This window comes from Aspergillus niger (genome assembly GCF_000002855.4).
Source record: "Aspergillus niger supercontig An09".
NCBI classification, from domain to species: Eukaryota; Fungi; Ascomycota; class Eurotiomycetes; order Eurotiales; family Aspergillaceae; genus Aspergillus; species Aspergillus niger.
In genome coordinates, this window is record NT_166525.1 from 604,839 (window position 1) to 625,124 (window position 20,286).

General features: G+C 49.3%; 7 protein-coding genes across 7 annotated transcripts; 3 read left to right on the forward strand and 4 right to left on the reverse strand.

Annotated features, from left to right (window-relative positions):
• Nucleotides 1-643: 643 nt before the first annotated feature.
• An09g02800 (uncharacterized protein) lies at nucleotides 644-6,434 on the reverse strand (the record flags this gene model as incomplete). The annotated part of the gene is made up of 4 exons (XM_059749685.1): nucleotides 644-3,585; nucleotides 3,728-4,233; nucleotides 4,264-4,573; nucleotides 4,853-6,434. The coding sequence occupies 4 exons, from the start codon at nucleotides 6,432-6,434 to the stop codon at nucleotides 644-646; spliced, it is 5,340 nt and encodes a 1,779-aa protein (XP_059601353.1).
• Nucleotides 6,435-6,878: 444 nt separating this feature from the next.
• An09g02810 (uncharacterized protein) lies at nucleotides 6,879-8,490 on the reverse strand (the record flags this gene model as incomplete). The annotated part of the gene is made up of 3 exons (XM_001393558.3): nucleotides 6,879-8,039; nucleotides 8,095-8,385; nucleotides 8,449-8,490. 3 exons carry the CDS (start codon nucleotides 8,488-8,490, stop codon nucleotides 6,879-6,881), a joined length of 1,494 nt encoding a protein of 497 aa, XP_001393595.3.
• A 375-nt stretch (nucleotides 8,491-8,865) lies between these two features.
• An09g02820 (uncharacterized protein) lies at nucleotides 8,866-11,961 on the forward strand (the record flags this gene model as incomplete). The annotated part of the gene is made up of 4 exons (XM_001393559.1): nucleotides 8,866-9,417; nucleotides 9,576-9,779; nucleotides 9,832-10,165; nucleotides 10,217-11,961. 4 exons carry the CDS (start codon nucleotides 8,866-8,868, stop codon nucleotides 11,959-11,961), a joined length of 2,835 nt encoding a protein of 944 aa, XP_001393596.1.
• Nucleotides 11,962-12,955: 994 nt separating this feature from the next.
• An09g02830 (uncharacterized protein) lies at nucleotides 12,956-15,327 on the forward strand (the record flags this gene model as incomplete). Its single annotated transcript, XM_001393560.3, has 3 exons — nucleotides 12,956-12,984; nucleotides 13,053-13,322; nucleotides 13,374-15,327. 3 exons carry the CDS (start codon nucleotides 12,956-12,958, stop codon nucleotides 15,325-15,327), a joined length of 2,253 nt encoding a protein of 750 aa, XP_001393597.1.
• A 604-nt stretch (nucleotides 15,328-15,931) lies between these two features.
• Nucleotides 15,932-16,839, forward strand: An09g02840 (uncharacterized protein; the record flags this gene model as incomplete). The annotated part of the gene is made up of 2 exons (XM_001393561.3): nucleotides 15,932-16,334; nucleotides 16,424-16,839. 2 exons carry the CDS (start codon nucleotides 15,932-15,934, stop codon nucleotides 16,837-16,839), a joined length of 819 nt encoding a protein of 272 aa, XP_001393598.1.
• A 918-nt stretch (nucleotides 16,840-17,757) lies between these two features.
• An09g02850 (uncharacterized protein) lies at nucleotides 17,758-18,405 on the reverse strand (the record flags this gene model as incomplete). The annotated part of the gene is made up of 1 exon (XM_059749686.1): nucleotides 17,758-18,405. One exon carries the CDS (start codon nucleotides 18,403-18,405, stop codon nucleotides 17,758-17,760), a length of 648 nt encoding a protein of 215 aa, XP_059601354.1.
• Nucleotides 18,406-19,203: 798 nt separating this feature from the next.
• On the reverse strand, nucleotides 19,204-20,210 carry An09g02860 (uncharacterized protein; the record flags this gene model as incomplete). Its single annotated transcript, XM_001393563.3, has 4 exons — nucleotides 19,204-19,667; nucleotides 19,747-19,753; nucleotides 19,817-19,978; nucleotides 20,127-20,210. 4 exons carry the CDS (start codon nucleotides 20,208-20,210, stop codon nucleotides 19,204-19,206), a joined length of 717 nt encoding a protein of 238 aa, XP_001393600.3.
• Nucleotides 20,211-20,286: the final 76 nt, after the last annotated feature.

Here is a 20,286-nt window from a genome sequence, read left to right on the forward strand (position 1 = left end):
TTGGGCAGCTTAAAGGGTAAGATTGACCTCGTTCAATGGGGATGTGACTGGGAACTCCCTGCTTTTATGTATTTACATGAGACTCCGAGAAGTAATGATGCTCGGGAAAACATTAATATAGTATAATTGATCAGCCAGTGCAAATGCGTCAAATACGTACATAGTATGGCTCCATAGCAAGTGCCGTGAGAGCAGATTTCTTTTTGAATAAAACCTTATCCATAAACTGTGCTCCCTTAATGTGCCAGTTCCACGGATCTTCCTGACAGAGACAGGATTTAACAGCAAGGCTTGCTGATTTTATCAGAACCTGATTTGGGATCTCGGGTATTACGTTCCGCTAATCTTTTGTGCTTGGAAAGTTGGGTCTGAGTTATGTATTATTCGAGAAATATAAATATATGCAAGCTAAAAGGAAATATAAGGAATGGTTCCAAGTGTTTCCGGCCTAGATTCCTCACCAATTCAAGCCCCAAAAAGGACGAAAAAGAATGGTATACGGAGATACCATATATTACAGTTTTCCCCAGGCCGAAATGTTAGGCAAGGGGACTCACATTTCGGGTATCATCTGGCAGTAAAAATAAAGAAAAGCCAGGATGGCTGAGAATTAATATCCGCCATGAAGAATAAGGAGAGATCACTACCACCCAAAGATCTCTCCTACACTCAATGTGCTCCACCGCACACCAGCCACAGAGAAAATGATGAGAACAATGTCCACGACTCCTAGCACAATGGCTCCCATCATGAACCGAGGGCTGAAGATCCGGTACAGCATGAGATGCCGGCGGAGATGGCCAGCCCACATGGTAGTGGCCAGGTTAATAGTCGCAAAGTAGAGGATGTAGGTGCACGCGGCTCGCACAACGTCAGAGAGGAGTCTAATCGAAGGGTTGCTGGACTTCGGGGAGGAGGATGACTGATCGCTGAGTTGAAGAGGGCGTTTCCAGAGGACGGTGAGAGGGACGGCAATTGCAGTAAGAATCTGTGCGCCAAATGTATTGAGGATTACGACGATGGGGGACCATGGGTATTGAACGGAGGAGAGAGGGATAAAGGCAGTCTCCCACTGGATGCTACTCAGAGTAGCCTGATGACCAGTTTTGAAGTAGTAGAAGGAGCCGAGAAGAGCCAAAACGATCGGCCCAATGGCTGAATTGCCAAGGACCAGACCATTCGTATCCAGAATCTCTAGCAGTGAGAGAATTTGCCAAAGCAAAAGTCCCATGGCACCCTGACCCATGGGTTTCTGCAGAAGGATGATTCCCAAACAGAAATTAACAACGAGGAGGAAGTACCGAGTCCCATGTACGTTGCCAAACCCGAGGATCGTAACGGTGGTGCGTCCTGCTGGCTGGGGTGGCGCCAGGTTCTTGCCTTTGCTTTCCGGTTCCGCATTCCCTTGGCTGACATTAATGCTAATGCAAGGCTTAGAATAGATGAATGCTGTTGTCCCCGCAGCAAATGCGAGAGCTAGCACGAGCTGAGCCAAGAACACTCTAACTGACTTCAAAGTCTCCTTGCTCAAGGGCAGCCACTCGCCATCATCAGCCCCCTCAAGCACCCAAAAGACGGAGGTTATGAACAGCCCCAATCGGAAACCCAAGCCAATCCAGAGAGTAGCGGCACCTTCGTAGGACTTGGATCCGGCATAAAATGACCGTACAACAGTGGGAAGGATAAGCGCCACAAGGAATGGTACAGCAAGCTGCCAGGGTGCAGAAGTCGAAGAAGTGGCAGACGCGTAATAGGTCGAACGGCAGAAAGGCATCTGCTCCTCGCGACACAGGCGAGAAAAGGACGCGATCCTTCCGAGGATGACGAAGAGGATGGAGTGATAGACGCCCAGAACCCTGTCGGCGGTCGATTTCTGTCGCATCGAGGATACACCAGCAAGAACACCGAAGGTGGAGAGGAAAAATAGGAGAATCTCATCCTCCCAGATTGTATAGGAGTTGGAGGCGAATCCGATGGACTGCGTGATCGTGAAGGTAACAGCCAACCAGCCCCACAGACTGCTTGGTAGCGGCACTGACACACCGGCTGACCCGCCAAAAATGGTCCATGACGCGCCAACTATGCTTCCCACGGCGGCCAACAGAGCAGATGATTCGGCGACTGGCATCTCCGCTACGCCCGAGAACGACAGAAAGGCACCCACGACAACACCGACAGCAGAGCCTGCTCCAACAAGGGTAAGAAGAGGCTTGGTAATATCGGTCTGATCGGCTTTGAGGCTTCGTGCATAGAACACCAGCAAGACAATGCCAGCAAAAAGGACTGCAACACCTTGGAGCATGCTCGGTACGTCAAATTTAGCCCACAAAGAACGACAAAGCTGGAGAGTGTGTCTCTGGTATTCCTTGTAGGACTCAGAAATGGAAAGCAAAGTTGCCTGGCTGGGCCGGCCGATCCTCGGAAGCTTCTGCCAGCTATTTTCCGCCGCCCTCCAGAGGTCCTCGGACTGGAATTGGTGGCTGTCCTCAATACCTCGCGATGCTGTGTACTCCCGTTGATACCTCTTAATCTGAGCGGAAGTCAACCGGTTGACCGACATCACGTTCTTCCAATCGTTCCCCTTGGGCCCAATGAAAGCCTCCTCGATCGGCGAGCCGAGGTTGTTGAAAGGAATAGGCATTCCGAGAAGAAGAGACAGCGTGGGCACAAGGTCGATCTGAGGCACAAAGCGCTCGCGAGCGAGCATGGGAGGCCTGGCTGTTTCAGCACTTGTACGGCCGAAGATGCCCCTTTTAGAGTACATCCATAGAGCGGCATCGACTTCATCATTAGATTCACCGCCGTGGTCACCCTTGGAGTCCATGCCATGATCACCCATCACCACCAACAGCGTTTTGTCGTCAAGTTTGGTGATGATTTCGCGGATGACCCGATCCATCTCATCGAGTTTTGCAGCCATAGCTTGATGATTCGGGCCATATCGGTGGCCGGCGTGATCGACACCAAGATAGTGACCGAAGATAACATCCCATTTCGTAGAATTTTCAGGATGTAGAAGCGGGAGGAGATTTGTAGTCACGCCGTTGTCAACGGTATGCAAGTCCCAGACATTGAATGAATCAAATGCGCGAGTTAGATTAGGATCGAAGTAGCCGGGGAAAAGTGCGTGCCAGGTGTCATCCCCAAGCTGAACCAGAGTCTTGCCTGCGGCGCGCAATTGCGCAACTAAATTGTCTTCATCAATTGCCGTCCCAGCAAAGTTAGAACCAGCGTCAATGAACGTGGGTAGCGTTCCGGTCGTGAGTCCCTTCAGCCTCTGCAGTGTCGTCGTGGGCGGATCCGCAATGAAAGGAAGCAAAAAGGCATTTTCGGGGGTATTGACAGCTGTCTCATACAGGACGGGAAGGCGATCATGGAACAGTTGTGCCGACTCACCCTCTGCGCTCGGCGCAAAGGGTACCGTAAAATCGTAGCGCAGGGCATCGATGATGATCACAACGGCCTTGTCGAACGACTTCTGGTGCCAACACCCATCGACTTTCTTGCCTACAGTCGCTGCCTCGTCGAAAGGGAGTACGTCGCAGGACGACTTGTTCTCCAACACCATTCGAGTTAGAAGGAATCCTTTAGTGAAAAAGAATATCCCGACAACATGCAAGAACCTAAGGAACCACGGATAAATTAGAAAAATCGGGTCCCCGAAGAAGAAGCGGCTTGGGCGCCGAGACACAATCATACAATATCCATCCTAGTACACCTAGCACACCTAGATGCTTTAATTTGAATTCACTTTCCAAGCCTTGGATATATTTGTCTTGTGCACTACCCCCAGCCAATGCCTTTGGTACTTGTGGTTTCCGATGTTCATTGCGTTCCGGAGATCGTGACAAGGCCGAACCTGTGTTTCGCGAGTCGGACAGGGTCGGGCTTTCAAGCCCTGGGCCCCCATTAGTGACGGATACCATGAGAGAAGTGTTGCAATTGAATAGACTAAGTCGTAGCTGGTCCAAGAAGAGCGAAAACGGAGGGGTCTCGCCGAGCGCAAATGCCAGGTCCCTCACTGCGATGGGGCAGGCCTTCGGCCACTGTAGCTGTCGAGCTGGCGTTGAAGAAGAAAGAAGACGTTGTGAGAATCGAGATGTTAGAGGGTTCAGCGGCCGGAGAGCGAGCTCATCGAATTGAAAAGGAGGCGAGCCTAGATCGTAGCTTTTCCTTTTTCCTAAATTTTTCTTTTTCGCCCACCGTGGAGCTGTCGTGCGGGTTGTCCGGGAACTGTATTCAACAGAGCACAGACATAGTTACAGTAACAGCTCCATTAGACGTGGGGAAGCATCAATTCTAGGATAAGAGATAGGCCATCCAAGGACAGCCACGACAAGAAGCACTGAAGAGAGGTGAGAGGAACAGTTGGGGATGTGGAAGCCGTAGGTCTCCTGGGACCGCGCCGGAAGATGCGCTCCGCTCAAGAGGGAGTCGGCGTTTTCGGCATCCCAGCCCAGGAATTCGGACATCGTCATTGGTTGAAGCGGCTCGGAACATTTTGAACCCTGAGGAAGTGGGACCTTACCGCTTCGGGACAGCCACGCCATTAGGTAAATCCACAGGAGACTAACTAATTAGTTAGTAGCTAGCAGAGCTAACTAATAATAACTAGGGAGTTGGAAATGATTTCCACGAGGATTAGGTGATGATCATGTTCGTGAAGTGTAATATATATCTAGATACAGGACGTTGAAAAGGAGATGAGGTAATATCTACAGCCGTGGAATGAAATGAGACACAGCATCACGCTAAACACAAATCATCGCCCGCTTTCATCATTACCATAGGGGAGAAAAATATTGAAACACATACCCCGAATACATTGATCACAGGAACTTAGCCACCGCACCGCCGATGTTCTTCAAATCCAAGAGGAACGTGTCATGTCCGAAAAGCGAAACGTCCTCTCCAAGTTCAATGTGCTCGACGTTCTTGTTTCCGGTAGCCCGAAGGGTCTGGGCGATTTCTCGCTGCTGCCAAGCCGGAAAAAGGATATCACTGGCAACGCCCATGACCAAGACCGGGTGGTTCTTGAGCGGCGCAAGGCCGGCGACAAGATCCTGCGGGGGCGCATCTGTTCCAAGATCCCCGCCACCCACAGCCTGGTCCATAGCAGGAGCGGATGCGGTTACAGAGGGCTGCTCCTCGTACGGTGCCTCTGGGAGAGTCAGACTGCATGCAATGTTGCTCTCGCGCAGGGCCTTTCCGCCATCAGCAATTTTAGCCTCAAATTCGGCTCTTCGAGCTTTCGTCTGGGTTTGATGAGCATGACCGAGATCAAACAGATCCATGGCCTTGGAGATGTATAGAAGACTATTAGGATCATATTCCAGGCAGAACTTCTCTCCTGCGTGATCCAGGTAGGTCTCAATCAGGAAATCCGGGCACAGAGCAGGTTGCTTGTTAGGATCTGCGCGTTTGCGTCCGAACCGCATTTCCCACTCCGGACCGCTTCTGTATGTCACGGTTGCGATTTCTCTCGCAAGTTTCATTCCAGAATGTGGAGGGATGGAATCATAGTAGAAACCACGGGCCCATTTCGGGTCCATCATTAGGACTTGTCGCTGAGTGTGCCGCATGGCAATGCTGTAGGGATGGCTTCGCGCACAACCACTGATACTGATAATCTTGCCAACCTTCTCAGGGAAAAGAACACCGGCAGCAAGACTCTGCATACCACCCATGCTAGATCCAACAGAGGCGTAAAGCTTGCTAATGCCAAGGGAGTCCAGGAGACAAAACTGTGCCCGCACCATGTCGTCTATCGTAAGAATAGGGAACCGAGTAGCGTATCGCTTTCCATCAGAGGGGTCAATCGACGAAGGCCCAGTACTACCATAGCATCCACCAACAACATTGGTGCAGATGACAAAGTATTTATCTGTATCTAAAGGCTTGCCGGGTCCGATGAACTTCTCCCACCAGCCGGGCTTGGGGTTGGCATCCGTGCTATGGGCGTGACTGGATGCCGACAGACCCGTGTGCAGTAAGATAGCATTCGACTTGTCAGAGTTCAATTGGCCCCAGGATTCGTAGGCGATGTCAAACTCTGGAAGTATACCTCCCCAATCAAGCAGTAACGGTTGTTCGCAGTGGAATTTTTGGTGGTGACCAGTGGTATATGAAGGTTCGGGGCCTGACTGGAGAGATCGTGCGGAGAGCTGGGCAGACTTTGCATCCTGCGCATCGAGACACGGAAAGGACATGGCGGGGTTAGACGAGTCCCTCGCAGCGGCATTGGAGGCTGGGACAGATTGTGACTTTTGCGATCGGGTAGTATGCAGCGCCCTGTATGTTGCCGGACATGATGGCGATAAGGAGGCTTGGATTCGATGACTCCCGGTAATTGTAGACAAGCTTGTATGCTGATTGAAAAGCCGAGTAGCTCTTAGAGCTCTTGGGAGCGTGCGGCCTGCGGCTGATGGATTCATCATGGGCCAACAGCAACTATAGGACCAACGAAGAAGAGACGACGCGGACAAATGCCAGTAGAGGCAGTACTTGGGTTAATAATTTATCTTCGGCGTTATTGCGGAGGCGGAGCACGTGGCAGCCTGAGGCAGATAGTACAGCGGCTTCCCATGGCGTCATCTTTATAGCTTCTGATTGGTTCATCATGCCAAGTAGCGCATTAGTCATACAGTCTGTTCCAGTCTAGAATTACTCATTAAGCACGTCTCAATGTTACAGAAGACAGCATGAAGGACTATTCCAGGACCTTCTGTTGCCTCCTTGCCGAAATCTCACATGAAGAGAAATAGAGCTTACAGGATTCAATTATTACGGTGCGATGAATGCTTGCGCAGGAAGAGACAAGGAAAGTAGTACCACGGAGGTTGGAAAGCGAGTTTCCGGGAGACGCTTGATTATGACCCTTACGGTCGTTTCCTCTCCTTCTTTAAGGGAGAGAATCCGCCGAACCCACCGAAGCCACGAGTGGGCCCACTTTGGGCAGTCTGTAAGCTGGTGGTGTGACCCGTACTCAGACCAATCTTCCTCCCCGGTTTGCGAATATTCTCAGGCTCTAGCTCTTCTTCCTCATCCAATATAGTTTTACTCTGCGCCCCTAATTTGCGGCGTTTCGTCCGGACCTGCGGTTGACCGGCAACAAGAGCGCCAATGGATCCGATATCACTGTCATCGTCAATATCATCTAGTATCAGACCGCTCCCCTTTTTAGGATTCATTGCCGGCTTAGGTTTATCCAAGCGCTGCTTGGCCTGGATAGGGCGGCGTTCGCGTGGCTCAGCTTCAGATTGCTTGACGTGTAATTTGTCCTCGAGGTATGAAGTCTCGAGAGCAGACTCATCATCGCTGTTGAGATGACCAGCACCTCCACTATTGTCTGGTCCATCGCCAGAGGTATCCTGGTTTCCATTGGTGCGATTGAGAAATGGCGTGATGGAGAAGGCAGATTTCTGGCCAGGAAGCGCAGTAGGTTGCCGTTTTCCTTCCTTGACACGGACTGCTCCTGGCGTCGCGATATCCAATCCAGGGTCGAACCTGGATGAGAAGTCTTTGAGGGGAACCTTTCTCGTTTGTTCTACAGGACCACTGCTTTTGCCGTTGTCAAATCGGCTGTTGGTCTGGCTGCTAGTCTGAGCTTGGCGCAACTGATCTTTTAGGGTCCGTAACATCCTGTTCAAAGAATCGACTTTGTCTTCCAGGGCAGCTTTCTCCGACTGCCATGTGTTATTTGGTTGTTGAGTAGCAGACACTTTTCGAGCCTCTGCTGCAATTTGTTTGCGTTGCTCTTCAAGCTTCGCAGTCAAGACAGATATCTCATCTGCTTGCTGTGCTCCCTGGGCCATGGTGGACCTGTGTGCCCTCTTCTCGTTCTCAAATTCCACCTTAAGTGTATTCAAATGACGGGTAAGCTCCTGTTTCTCAGTAACCAGTGCTTGGAAGGAATTCTCCTGCAATTGTAGTCTGCGGACCTCGGACTGCATATTAGCCAGCTCCTTGGTGAGGCGTAGCTTTTCGGTCACAAGGGTTCTAGATTCCGCGGTTGTGCTATTCATCGATGCCAATTCGCGCTATAAGATCCTGGTCAGTAAAGGCTATTCTCGAAAACGGAGGGCGCTCTCATACTCGAAGGCTCTCAATTTCGTGAGTTGCAGTGTGAGCTGAGCTCTGCAACTGATCACGTTCCTGGATGGCATCTTGCAGCAAATTACGAATATCCGACTCGGTATCTCTAGCTCGTGCTAAATCTTGTTTATATTGTTTCAATTGCAGTTGTAGGTTTTCGTTATCAAATTGCAAGAGAAGCTGGTCAACGTGAAGGATGCGGCGCCTTTCCTCATCTATGAGTTGTGCTGTCTTTCCAAGTGTTTTGTCATATTCGCGCTCGAAGAACGCTGTTTTGAGGGCCATTTGGCACTGCGCGTGTTAGCTCACGCTGTTGTTGCATTAGGCAATGTAGGATAGGGGTAGTGTACACACATCCTCTATTGTATAGTCTGCCCCATTATTGACAAGCTCCATGGTGATAGTCGATCCGGGAGACCGGGAGAGATTGTGAAGGAGTGGATGCCGGTCTAGTAATGTGGTATAGGCAGAAGATCTTTTGATAGAGTACTGTGTAGTTAATGCGGTCGCGGCAAGTCAACAAGCGCGATAAACAAACATGAACAAACATGGACAAACAGAGCCTCCTCCCCGCTTTCAGCCGCAGGGCGCGGAACAATGCACGGTCCGGCGCCAGGCAAACAGGGTGAACCATGATGTCACGTGCCTGGATAAGCGTCATCAATGCACCTGCCGAGTGAGAACTCAAGCGACGATTCGAGGCCAGTACGGTAGAATGTTTGAGGCATATTCTGAAGGTGAAAGGTGTCGTTTTGTGTCTAACATCCTATGATGGCGAGTCGTGGGCCCACTACTCGCTCCAGAAGAGCGGGAGCTGCTTCGAACCATTCTCGGCGGCAGCGCGAAGACCAGGATCATGAAATTCCAGCGGTCTACCGAGAAATGCTGGCTGAGGCTGAAATCAGAGAGACCTCCAGGCCAGATGATAGCCAACTACCCAAAAGAAGGAGGATTACCCGTCCCAATCCTGTATCTGACTCCCAGCTTGTACATCAAGATGCTGCTATCACCTCAGAAGCCAGCCATTCTACAGTTCAACCTGTGCAAACGGTGTATGATTCGCCATCATCATCCGAAGAATCAGGTATGGAGTGGGAAGAGGTTGATATTCAGCAAGCTCCGCAGACTAGTCAAGCGGATGATACCTCGATTCAGGTCACACTGGGTCGGCCCGAGGATCAGAAGCGCAAGGTAGTTGCTAAGCGAAGGGGGATCACCACTGCTGAAAAGCAGTTGAGATTAAGCATCCATAAAGTTCATCTACTTTGCCTTCTACGCCATGTGCAGATACGCAATCTTTGGTGCAATGATGAGGAATTACAGGTACGTCCGATTCCGATTCAGCCACCTCTATCGGGTAAATAGGCATACATGGAGTATCTAAAAGAGAACATGTGGGAAAGCAGCAAATGGAAAGGAGACTGAATACACCACAATCGATAGGGAACTAGTCTTTTCCTGACTTTCTTCTCGTTATACAGGGCTTTCTCAAACGGACATTGCCGAAAAATATCATCTCACTGTTGCATCCGTCCGAGAACAGGCCGCAACAGATCAGGTCAACAACCTTCGTTGACGGGCTGAACCAAGCTAGTGATATATTCAATAGAAGGTTTAAGGTAACCAAGCCAGGGCTGAAACGACCTTTGTGGATAGACGATCCTGATGGCGTCAGACAACGAGTGGTAAAATAACTTCGGTGTTGTATATGTCGCAGAAGTATCTGACTGCTGTTAGGAATCTATAATAAGTGATGCCGAGGTCTTCCTCTCAAGGAAGGATTTCATCAAACAAGCGCGAACAATGCAAGGTTCTCGTGACTTTGGCGCCCAGTTATTCTGTGCTTTGTTACGGTCCGTGGGCGTTGAAGCAAGACTTGTCTGCTCACTGCAGCCATTATCATTTCGGGACAAATTCAAGGATACGGCAACTCCTGCTCCAGTGTCTAAATCTTCAGAAAATGTTACCCAACCAACTGCTGGAGAATCGCAAATGTCACAACGTTCGACTGTGAAAAGGCTAGCTCGACCACGCTTCACACCAGTCAGGCGCCCTGGAACTCCTACTCAAAGTAAGTTCGGCACCTATTGTCAATGCTAGCATGAAGCTGAGCATACCGAAGGTTCTCCCCGGCCTATCCGTGAATCATCGCATCCCATATTCTGGATTGAAGCCTTTAACGAAGCAGTCAATAAATGGATACCTGTCGATGCTTTGGTTACCAAGTCTATGGCAAAGCCTTCTAAATTCGAGCCTCCAGCAAACGATCCTTACAATCTTCTGAGCTACGTGGTAGCCTTTGAGGATGATGCTTCTGTTAGAGATGTCACTAGGCGCTATGCGAAGGCTTTCAACGCAAAAACTCACAAACACCGTGTGGATTCCATTGGGAATCATGTCAATTGGTGGAATAAAGTGCTGCGCTTTTATGAGAAGCCATTCTTGGAAGACCGGGACCAACTGGAGATCAGCGAGCTGACTGCCAAGACAGCCGCAGAGCCTATGCCCCGGAATATCCAAGACTTCAAGGACCATCCTGTCTATGCTCTTGAGAGGCATCTTCGGCGGAATGAGGTTGTCTTTCCCAAACGGGTGATTGGGCAGGTGAGCCTTGGTAAATCAGGGTCAAAGAATCAAGTATTGGAGCCCGTATATCGCCGATCAGATGTGCATACTCTACGTAGTGCAGATCGCTGGTATCGCCTGGGACGAGACATCAAGCCAGGTGAACAACCATTGAAGCGTGTCACATCAAGGAGGCCGCAGATGGGGAGGCTCAATGACGAGGAGGATGACTCCATCTCCGAGACACCTCTGTACGCTTATTATCAGACACAAGTGTATCAGCCTCCGCCAGTAGTTGGAGGGAGAATACCCAAGAATATGTATGGGAATCTGGATGTCTATGTACCTAGCATGGTACCTCTAGGCGGTGTCCATATCGCTCATCCAGATGCTCGTCAAGCTGCCAAGATTCTTGCTATTGACTATGCGGATGCTGTCACTGGTTTCAGCTTCAAGGGGCGCCATGGGACCGCGATACTGCAGGGAGTTGTTGTTGCCACTGAGTATCGGGAGGCACTTGAAGAAGTGCTGAATGGTCTGGAAGGAGAGAAGTTACAGGCCGAGTTAGATAGGAAGTCTGCCGAAACACTGCAGGCTTGGAAGCACTTAATGCTGAAAATGCGCATTGCAGAGAGAGTCAAAGGCTATGTTGTAGAAGGCGAGCGAGATGCAGATGAGCCGGAGACAAACGAAAACGTGGAGGACCCAGAAGAGTTCGGCGGCGGTTTTATTCCGGAGCCGGAGCAAGAGGCCAACAGTTCAGCTGCTGTGATGGACTGGATTGGTCCCTCTCAAGGGGGACCTTCAGGACCTACAGGCAGAGACATGTCTCTCTCGACTACAGAGACGGATATGCTCGGTGGGGGTTTCATTCCTGAAGAAAGCGCCGATCAGGTGTCTTCGCCTCAGCAAAGCAGCAACATCACAAGATTGCAAAGGAATAGCTCAGCACTTCCTCGATATGATCTGGTCGTCACTTCAAAGTTTGAACCTGCAGGTCAGGCAGCCCCGATTCAAAGCTTCATGGGTAAGCATTCAGGCTTGCTGCCAGACAGGACGAAAGAGGACTTGGGGCATATCACACCGCAGATTGCTCCTCAGAACTCAGAGGCAGCGATCCTCAGATCTACTACGACAATTCCGAGCTCTGCACATCCCCGGATCGTTGTACAAGCAGCTGATTCGCGCTCCCCAACCCCTGGCATCACCAGCCAAGAAACGCACAGCGACGAAGAGGCTTCTTTATTATCGCAAGACCCGGAAGATGATGATGCCATTCCGGAGTGGTTGATGTCCGATTAAATGTAGCATAGTTAGACCTCTTGAATTTATCATAACTGATACAAGGGAACTTCCCTTTCACAAGGCGATGCGTCTCGCCAGATAGCATGTTCATGTTCTTATGCCTGCAGTACTACATCCTCATAGGTTTTACAGCGTTTTGTGCGTTGCATGTTGCTTTCTTAATCAATATAATAATAGCCGTCACCGATTTTCTTAATTTAGTAGAAGAAGTTGAAGCGAAAGTTACTATACGCAAGATCACAGAGATCCGTGGATTCGTGTAGGAGTTTCATCAGCTATTGCATCGTACCTATCTCTCACTATGCATACCGTCTTCTCTTATTATTTTTGAAACTTCCCGAGCTACACTGGACCTATGAAGTGCAGAGGCATCAATGAGCCAATATCTATCAAACAGAAGGAATCAAACCTGTCTTTTTGTGGTGATTTTGATAACAGAGCACGCCATTCTGGAGATGGCAGTTAGAAAGGTGACGGCGACACTAAGGATGACGGAATAATCAAGTTGTCTTTCACCAAGGGTCCAGGCATGCATTAAAATGCCTTAGGCGTTTTAGTCATAGACAATATAATGAAATGGCTATAATTTAGTTGGATTAATCCTAATGTTTTAAAGATACATAATATATTTATGTGTTCACGCCAGAAGGCGAAGAAGAGGCCTAAGGACAAATAGTTAGGTGGACGGTGCATCGTCAGAAACCTCATGTATCCATACAACTAATTGATTGAAAGCACCCTGCTTCCATTCCAGTAAGCGATGCCTACTTCCTGAATCCTTCGCATCCTTCACCTATAGTTTCCTAACTCGTGTGGGTTAGTCTCTCCGCGCTCTCGAGTTAATCACCATCGGAGCTCCGGCCGTTATCGAACTATTGAAAGAGGGGGTTCCCCTCATTTGCTTATTGCAGTTGTCACCATTTCACTCTCATCCCTCTTGTGCAGTTTGGATTGTCCATCAGCGCTATCATTACCATCGTCATCTTTCACAATGTCGGGACATTCAAAGTTCACTCCTGAGTATGTATCCCCTTTAGTTATCTCGAACAATGACTGGAAGTACTAATCGCTAACCACTTTCTTGATAGATTATTGATCACTGCCCCAAGACCATCAGCAGCAGTACCGAACGATGAGGGGAAAGTAGCGCTCTATACTGTCTCAACATACGACCTCGACACCCACGCAGATTTCTCTGAGGCCAAGCTGCTCAACTTAGAAACCGGAGAGTCTACCCGGTACACCAATGATCCCAAGGAGTCTTCGTTTTGCTGGCTGTCTGGTACGTCGCTTCTTTGGCAAAGAGAAGGCAAAAACAACACCGAGTTATGGATTGGCGATGCGTATCACAAGACCAGGTATGATTGCCTTGTCCATGATGAAATTGATATTTCTAATACCAGTATCAGACCATATTTGGCGGGTACTATCGATGCTAAGCCAGGGAATTTAAAGACCAAAGCCTTGGACAACGGTGACATTGCACTGGTCTTCACAGCACCCGCAGATGCCGAACAAAATCTGCACAACACCCTCAAAGCAGAAAAGGCTCATACGACCGCCCGGGAATGGACTCATAGTCGACCCAAAAGATGGGACACGTACGTTGACCAATATAGATCGGTTATTTGGTATACAGTTCTGAAGCTTGACCTGGCTTCTAAGCAATGGCATCTCTCTACTAAGGGCCCTGTCAATGCTCTACGAGGAACAGGCCTAGTAGTACCCTTTTACTCCAACTCGCAAAGCTCCCCGGATCTCGACATCTCGTCTTATGGGATTGCCTTTGCAACAACAGAGCCAGGGGACACAGAATGGAGAAAATCGCAGAGTTCCTTATATTTTCTTCCACTGTCAACCTTTGAGGAGACCGAGTTACCTGCACTGAAGAAGATAAAGGTTCCCGATCATGCGGATATCGTAGCAACCCCGAGATTTGCGCCTCGGGACCCCGTGGTCGCTTTTCTAGTTGATCAGAATAACGAGGAGTGGTCGCACAAGAGTATTGTCTTGCTAAACACAGAGACATTGAGTATTGTCTCAATTCTTCGAACAGTCAGTTCATTCGGTCAAAGCCAGAACTGGGATGTCTTTCCAGACGACATTCTGTGGGCAAACGACGGTGCATCTTTGTATCTGACTGCAAACCATCAAGCAAAAGCTTGTGTGTTCCAAGTTACTCTCCCAACTACTATTGTTCAAGACAGAACACAGAGTGTGGAACCAGTGGCTTTGCAGATCCCTGGCTCCGTCTCATCACTGTATCAGCTGGGCCGGAGTTCCTCGGAGAATCGGTTACTGGCCACCTCTTCGTCATTTACAGATCAGGGATTGTTCACAATCGTGACTCCTCCTGTAGACAATGATTCTCAGTCTCAGACCAGCCGGGTCATCCACTCATCCTCCTCTCACGGAGCCTATTTCGGTATTTCGGACAAGCAAATTGAATCGATAACATTCCCTGGTGGACCGGATGGCAAGACTCCAGTCCAATGCTGGATTGTGAAGCCATCGTGGTACGACGTCACTTCAGAAGAGAAGCATCCTCTGTTCATTTTTATGCACGGCGGGCCCAGCTCCGCTAGCATGGACGCCTGGACCTGGCGCTGGAATACGGCCCTCCTAGCGGAACAAGGGTACATCGTCGCAATCCCCAACTTTACTGGATCCGACTCGTTCGGAGGAGAATTTGCACGAGCAGTCGCACTGCAGTGGGGAGGACACCCTTACCATGATATCGAGCGCTGTTTCAACTGGATCGAACAAAATCTGTCGACCAAGTGCGATGTTGATAGAGCTGTAGCCGCGGGTGGAAGCTACGGGGGATACCTGGCACTTTTCTTGGAAGGACAGCCTCTCGCCAAGCGGCTCAAAGCTCTGGTCAGCCACGACGGCATCTTCGACGTTGTTTCCGAGCTTCTGAGTGATGATCTGGGTCAAGTGCAGGAGCTCACGCGCTCCTTCGGTTCGCCGTACTTCTCGAATGCTCCGGATGCTGCCCGTGACGATCCCAGCGTAAAGGAGATCTGGCGACGGTATAACCCAGCGGAGTATCTCACTAATTGGTCGACGCCACTACTTCTGATCCATTCGGATCGAGATTTCCGGTGCCCTATTACGGCCGCATGGGCCGCTTATACCGTTTGTCGGATGAAAGGGATCGATACGCGGTTTTTGAACTTTCCTGACGAGAACCATTGGGTCCTGGGCAGGGAGAATAGTTTGGTCTGGTATCAGAATGTGATTGGATGGTGCAATAAATATGTGGGCATGGAGCATGGATTGGCGTTGCAGCCCGCTCGGAATGAGCCGCAGTGGCTGGGGAGAAGGGAAGCGGGGAGGGTGCTGGATGTTGATGCGTAGGAGCATGGTTCATGGATCGTTTTCTTCTTCAATGCAATTTGCTGCAGGTCTCCAGTGTGTACGGCCGATGTTGATAGCCCTTTTTACATACTAGTACTTCTCGTATGTTGCTAGCCTGAGGCATAAATAAGGCATCAACCAGACTGACCGCTTACCCGCGGCGCACAGGGTATGACGCCATGGCCCAGCAAGGCGTAGTGCGATCGCTCCATGTGATCACCGGCGAGACTAGCTGCATGTCCGACACCACTCGCTATACTCCTTCTGGATTGGAGCGCGTGATGGCTGTTCGAAGGAAAAGAGCAAACAAATCTATTTTAATTTTTTTCTCGTCGGGCTAGTCTGCTCCATGCCACACACACACTAAGAGGAGGGGACGAGCTGAAGACAGTCCCTCTGGATCTCTCTCTCCTTCCTTTGTCTTCATTAATGAGTTCGATGGTCTGATCATACAACAGATCTGATCAGCGTAAACCCCACCGCTCAGCAGCTGGGGACATCCGCTTTCTAGCTATCCACCTGATCCATTTGAGGAAAAGATCCAGACTCCCGCCCTAGCATCTATCTAGTGTAATAAACCCTGCGATCCCGCGAGCACGCCATCATGGAATCCTCTGATTTGACCGCGCCGTACGCCAGACAGGCCAACGTCTTATCTCCCACGCAACGATCTTCATCCCATTCGTCTCATCGTGAGCCACACCGCATGGCTGCCTTCGAAACGGTCACCGTGCCTGACCAGGGCCAATCGCAACCAGTCAACGAGGTCACCCCCATCGTGAGCAACTCTGACACATCCCGGCGCAACTATCATTCGACCGACGGTCTACGGAACAGGGACTCAGGATCAACAAACAACAACACGGTCTCACGGGATCCCGGTCAGCAGAACTCCCAGTGTGATTCGGAAGAACCGCGCGGCTCGTGGTATAGCCGGCTGGCGGAGAAATATGGAAGTTTGGAATTAGAGAATAAAGGCAGCGTGGCCCGGGACCATCTTGCTTTGGGTATGTTTCGCCTGCTGTTGCTTTTTTTGCTTTTTTCTTTTCTCGTCCGTATACGACCCAGCTAAACGGATCCCCTTGGATACCTCTAGAACGAACCTTTCTGGCATGGCTGCGGACATCGCTAGCCTTTGCGTCGATTGGCATTGCGGTAACCCAATTATTCCGTCTGAATAGTGCTGGGTCCAACGCAAACAGCGCCAACATGTCGGCTCATATGTCTCCCCTTTTGTCATCCGCTGCGTATGATCCCACTATAGGGGTAACATCTGCCTCATCACGGCTTCGGAGCATCGGTAAGCCGTTAGGGACTACTTTCATTGGAGTTGCAATTTTGATCCTACTGGTTGGATTTCATCGCTACTTTGAGAGTCAGTATTGGATAATCCGGGGCAAGTTTCCAGCTAGTCGTGGTAGTGTTGCTTTGACAGCATTTGTGGCTGCTGCTTTGATTGTTACTGCTTTTGTTGTGATCCTTGCTATTTCGCCCGGCGCGGTCGAAGTGTAAGGGATGGGTTCGGGAGAAGCAAGGGGTTCCACGTGTTCTATACCGTTTTTCTTGATGGTTTTGTATGTATTGAAGCGAGCGAAACAAGGTGTTTGGAGATGTTGTGTTGCTTATAGGTACATAGCAGTAATTAGGTGATGACCATGAATGGTCAGATGAACAAAAGAGCTACTCCACTATAGCAATCCAAATACCTTACCATGGTCTATGATGATTCTACGAAATCACATTACTCTCCTATGGAGTCAATTAACTTGTTACTGTCAAAGCTATAGCATCCCGTAGTAGGATCCCATCGAAGACAGACAAATCACCTGACACTTTATTGCCCTCAACATCTACATTACCACCTACATCAGACCAATAGTAGTGACTACACATACAAGAAGCCCAACTGCGAGTGAGACCTTTGTAGATTGTCTCTAACTCAGTTCAAAACTAAAAGGCTAAGACAACCCCCCCATTCGGGCAAACCTGATAGGCGGAATCCAGGGAAAACACCCATCACTGTCTTTAGCCTTCAGTGTCTGGGAAGAAAACCTGGACCGGGGTGGCACGACGCCATACATGACAATAGACATTAAGGAAATGATAACATGCTTCGCTGAATCGTCCCCACAAAAAAAGATAAGAAGGAAAAAGAGATAAAAGAGAAAATACAGGAAGATTGATCCCCAAAGTTTCTTTGATATCCTCCACTTGGGCCTTGAGTTCGCCCCCTCGGTTATAACATGCTGGTTCTTGTACGTCCCCACAGATATATAGAATAGATTCATGTTATACATGAATGAAGAGAAGCCCTTGTTTTCTTTGTTCCCTCCACTTGGTGTCCGTTTGATTTGGTGGTTGGGGATGCCTGTGGAGGTTAGTATGTATGTAGGTGGGTTAGTTGAGGGTAGGAGGTAGGTACTTACTGCCTTAGAAGGCTTCAAGCATCATGGAGTCGCCGTCGAAGTCGACGGAAGGGTAGATTATTGGGTAGCATGGTAGCTGAATCGGTTGGGTGACAGGTAGGTTTGTCGGGGTGGGGGCCATGTCGAGGATGTCGAACATGGGAGTATCCCCGTCGAAGTCTTTAGAGAATGGTCTCTTAGGGGCGGACTTATTGAGTGTGCCGCGTCGATATTGATGAGGTGTGTTGATGTTGTCGGTGTTGGCTTTACGGCCAGTGTTCGGATTATTCTTGGCTGGAGGAGGATTGGTAGGTTGTCTCTTTTGAGGTTGAGACTTGACAAATATGTCGGTCATGGAGATATCTCCATCGGAGTCACGATATGGTTTTCGGGGTGCTGGCTTGGAGATGCCAGAATTGGATTTGTAGTGAGGGTTGCCGGATGGTCTCTGGGACCGTGGGTTCGATGGCCCACTTTGATGGTTGTATGGTTGGTTTGGAGGGTGGTTTGGCTGCCTCTGATGATGAGGAGCGTTGGAGGAGGTATTGTTGGTACGGTTGAATGGTGGCGATGGCTTTGGTCCATTGGGTCTGAATGGACGAGGAGGGAATTGGCCCTTTTGATTGCGGGCACAGGTGTGGTAGAAGAAGTTGGAGGCGGGAGGAGCAGCCATTATGACTGGTTTAGAGAGAAGGATAGAGAGAGATAGGTGAGTTTGATAGGTAGAGATAGTAGAGGTGGGTAGAGATATATGGAGAGACGTTTACGGGTCTCTCGAGGAGTATGAGGTGGACGGATGATGTATGAGTATAGGTTATAGGAGAGATTTGTACGGATCTCCCGAGGAGTAGAGGGTAAATGTCGGTGCTTTGAGTATAGGAGAACAATAAAAGCAGATTTGTAGAGATGGTTTTCGTATCTCTAGAGTATGGAGGTGATTTCGGAGTTTGTAGTATAGGTATTTGTTAAAAGCAACGCAGAACAGTTAAAGCAGATTTGATCCCTTCACGTTTTGCATCGGGGATGAAGAGAGAAAGATTTCAGAATGGCCCTGGGAACTGGGGGGCTCTCTTTATACCCCCAGAATCTCCTTGAAAACTTTGTATACCTGAGTTCAGGATTACAATAGAGCGAAGTATAGATGCCTATAATAGAAAATGACGAGGAGTCTACCATGGATTCGACCAAGCTGTCACTCAGGAACGTGCTATTATTATCCCCTCCGCTAACAATAAGGTTACATAAAGTACATAGGGCTAGCCAATAGTATGATCAAATGGCTGGATGTGTCAAAAGAAGGTTTGAAAAATGTGTTGACCCCTGCTTGCCAATTTCGACCTGCCTGGCCTTTGCCCATTAATAGGGGCTAGACTCACCCAGTTGCGTCTCAGAACATTAAAGTAAAAGTGTACGGGTAAGTCTGGGGTAAGTCCGGGGTAACCTGGGGTTATAGATCCGGACTTATCACCATCTAACGATTCCACTTTGTCCCAACTCTGGCCTTCTTCCTAGGATGTTTCGTCGCGGTTCTGACCGAAGATGTACTTCCGTTAGATGTCAGACTGTCCCTCTTGCGTTTGTCTGCTTTCGAGGTGCCACGCCTTTTGCGTTGTTCCTCCTTGATCCTTAATCTTCGCTGTACTTCTTCTGAGATATCCTCGGTCTCCACTGACACGGGGGAAAAGCGCCTTATGTCTTCATCGGCTCCTGGAATAAACTCGTCGATACGCTTTCGTTTGCTAGAGTGCACAGCTAAAGACCTTGCAGTTAGGGGATCGTGGTCTTCCGCTGCTGTTGTCCCTCCGTCTTCTTCCGAGTCATGCATTTGGTGTGCATGACGTTTAAGTTGTTCTTTTTTCAGGTCCTTTCGACTGCTTGACGTCGACATGGATTCCGACGAACGAGTGTCCGACTCTGGAGCTGCTGTATTGAGCTCTATACTGGTGGTTACTATTCTTTGTACTAGGCTGTATTTCCGTACTATACCCGTCAGAGGAGCATTAGAAAAACTCACTTGGCACCTGCCAGAATGGTTAACCATAACATGGACAGAAGTAGGAAAGAACGAAGTAGCTACGACCTACCACTCGTTTCTTAAGAATATCAAACTGAGCAATCAATCTCTTAGTCTTATCAACCATGCTGGACACCAATTGCAGTTCCTCTCCGTGTGAGTGGAGTTGACTCTTCACCTGGTGCAGCATTTCCAGATGCGACGACAGAATGTTATCATGTTGTTTAGAGATCTGATATTGATAATAGACAGTGTAAGTCATCTACAGTGTTCCTGCATAGATAAATCGTAGCATCGCCGTTCAGAACAAGAGAATGGTGAGGCGTGATACATGCAGATGTCTATAGTAGGTACGCCGAGCACGGGAATGGTTCACACACCTCAGGCCACGAATGCTGGAATTGTTTGGTTTCTGGGGCCTTGCCACTTCCTCCATTATGTGATTCCTTATCTCGTTGCTCCATTTTTGGGGATTGAGTGGATTTATGGCTTGCTAATGGCATTGATGCAAATTTTGTCTCTAGAAGTGAGGTTGAATTA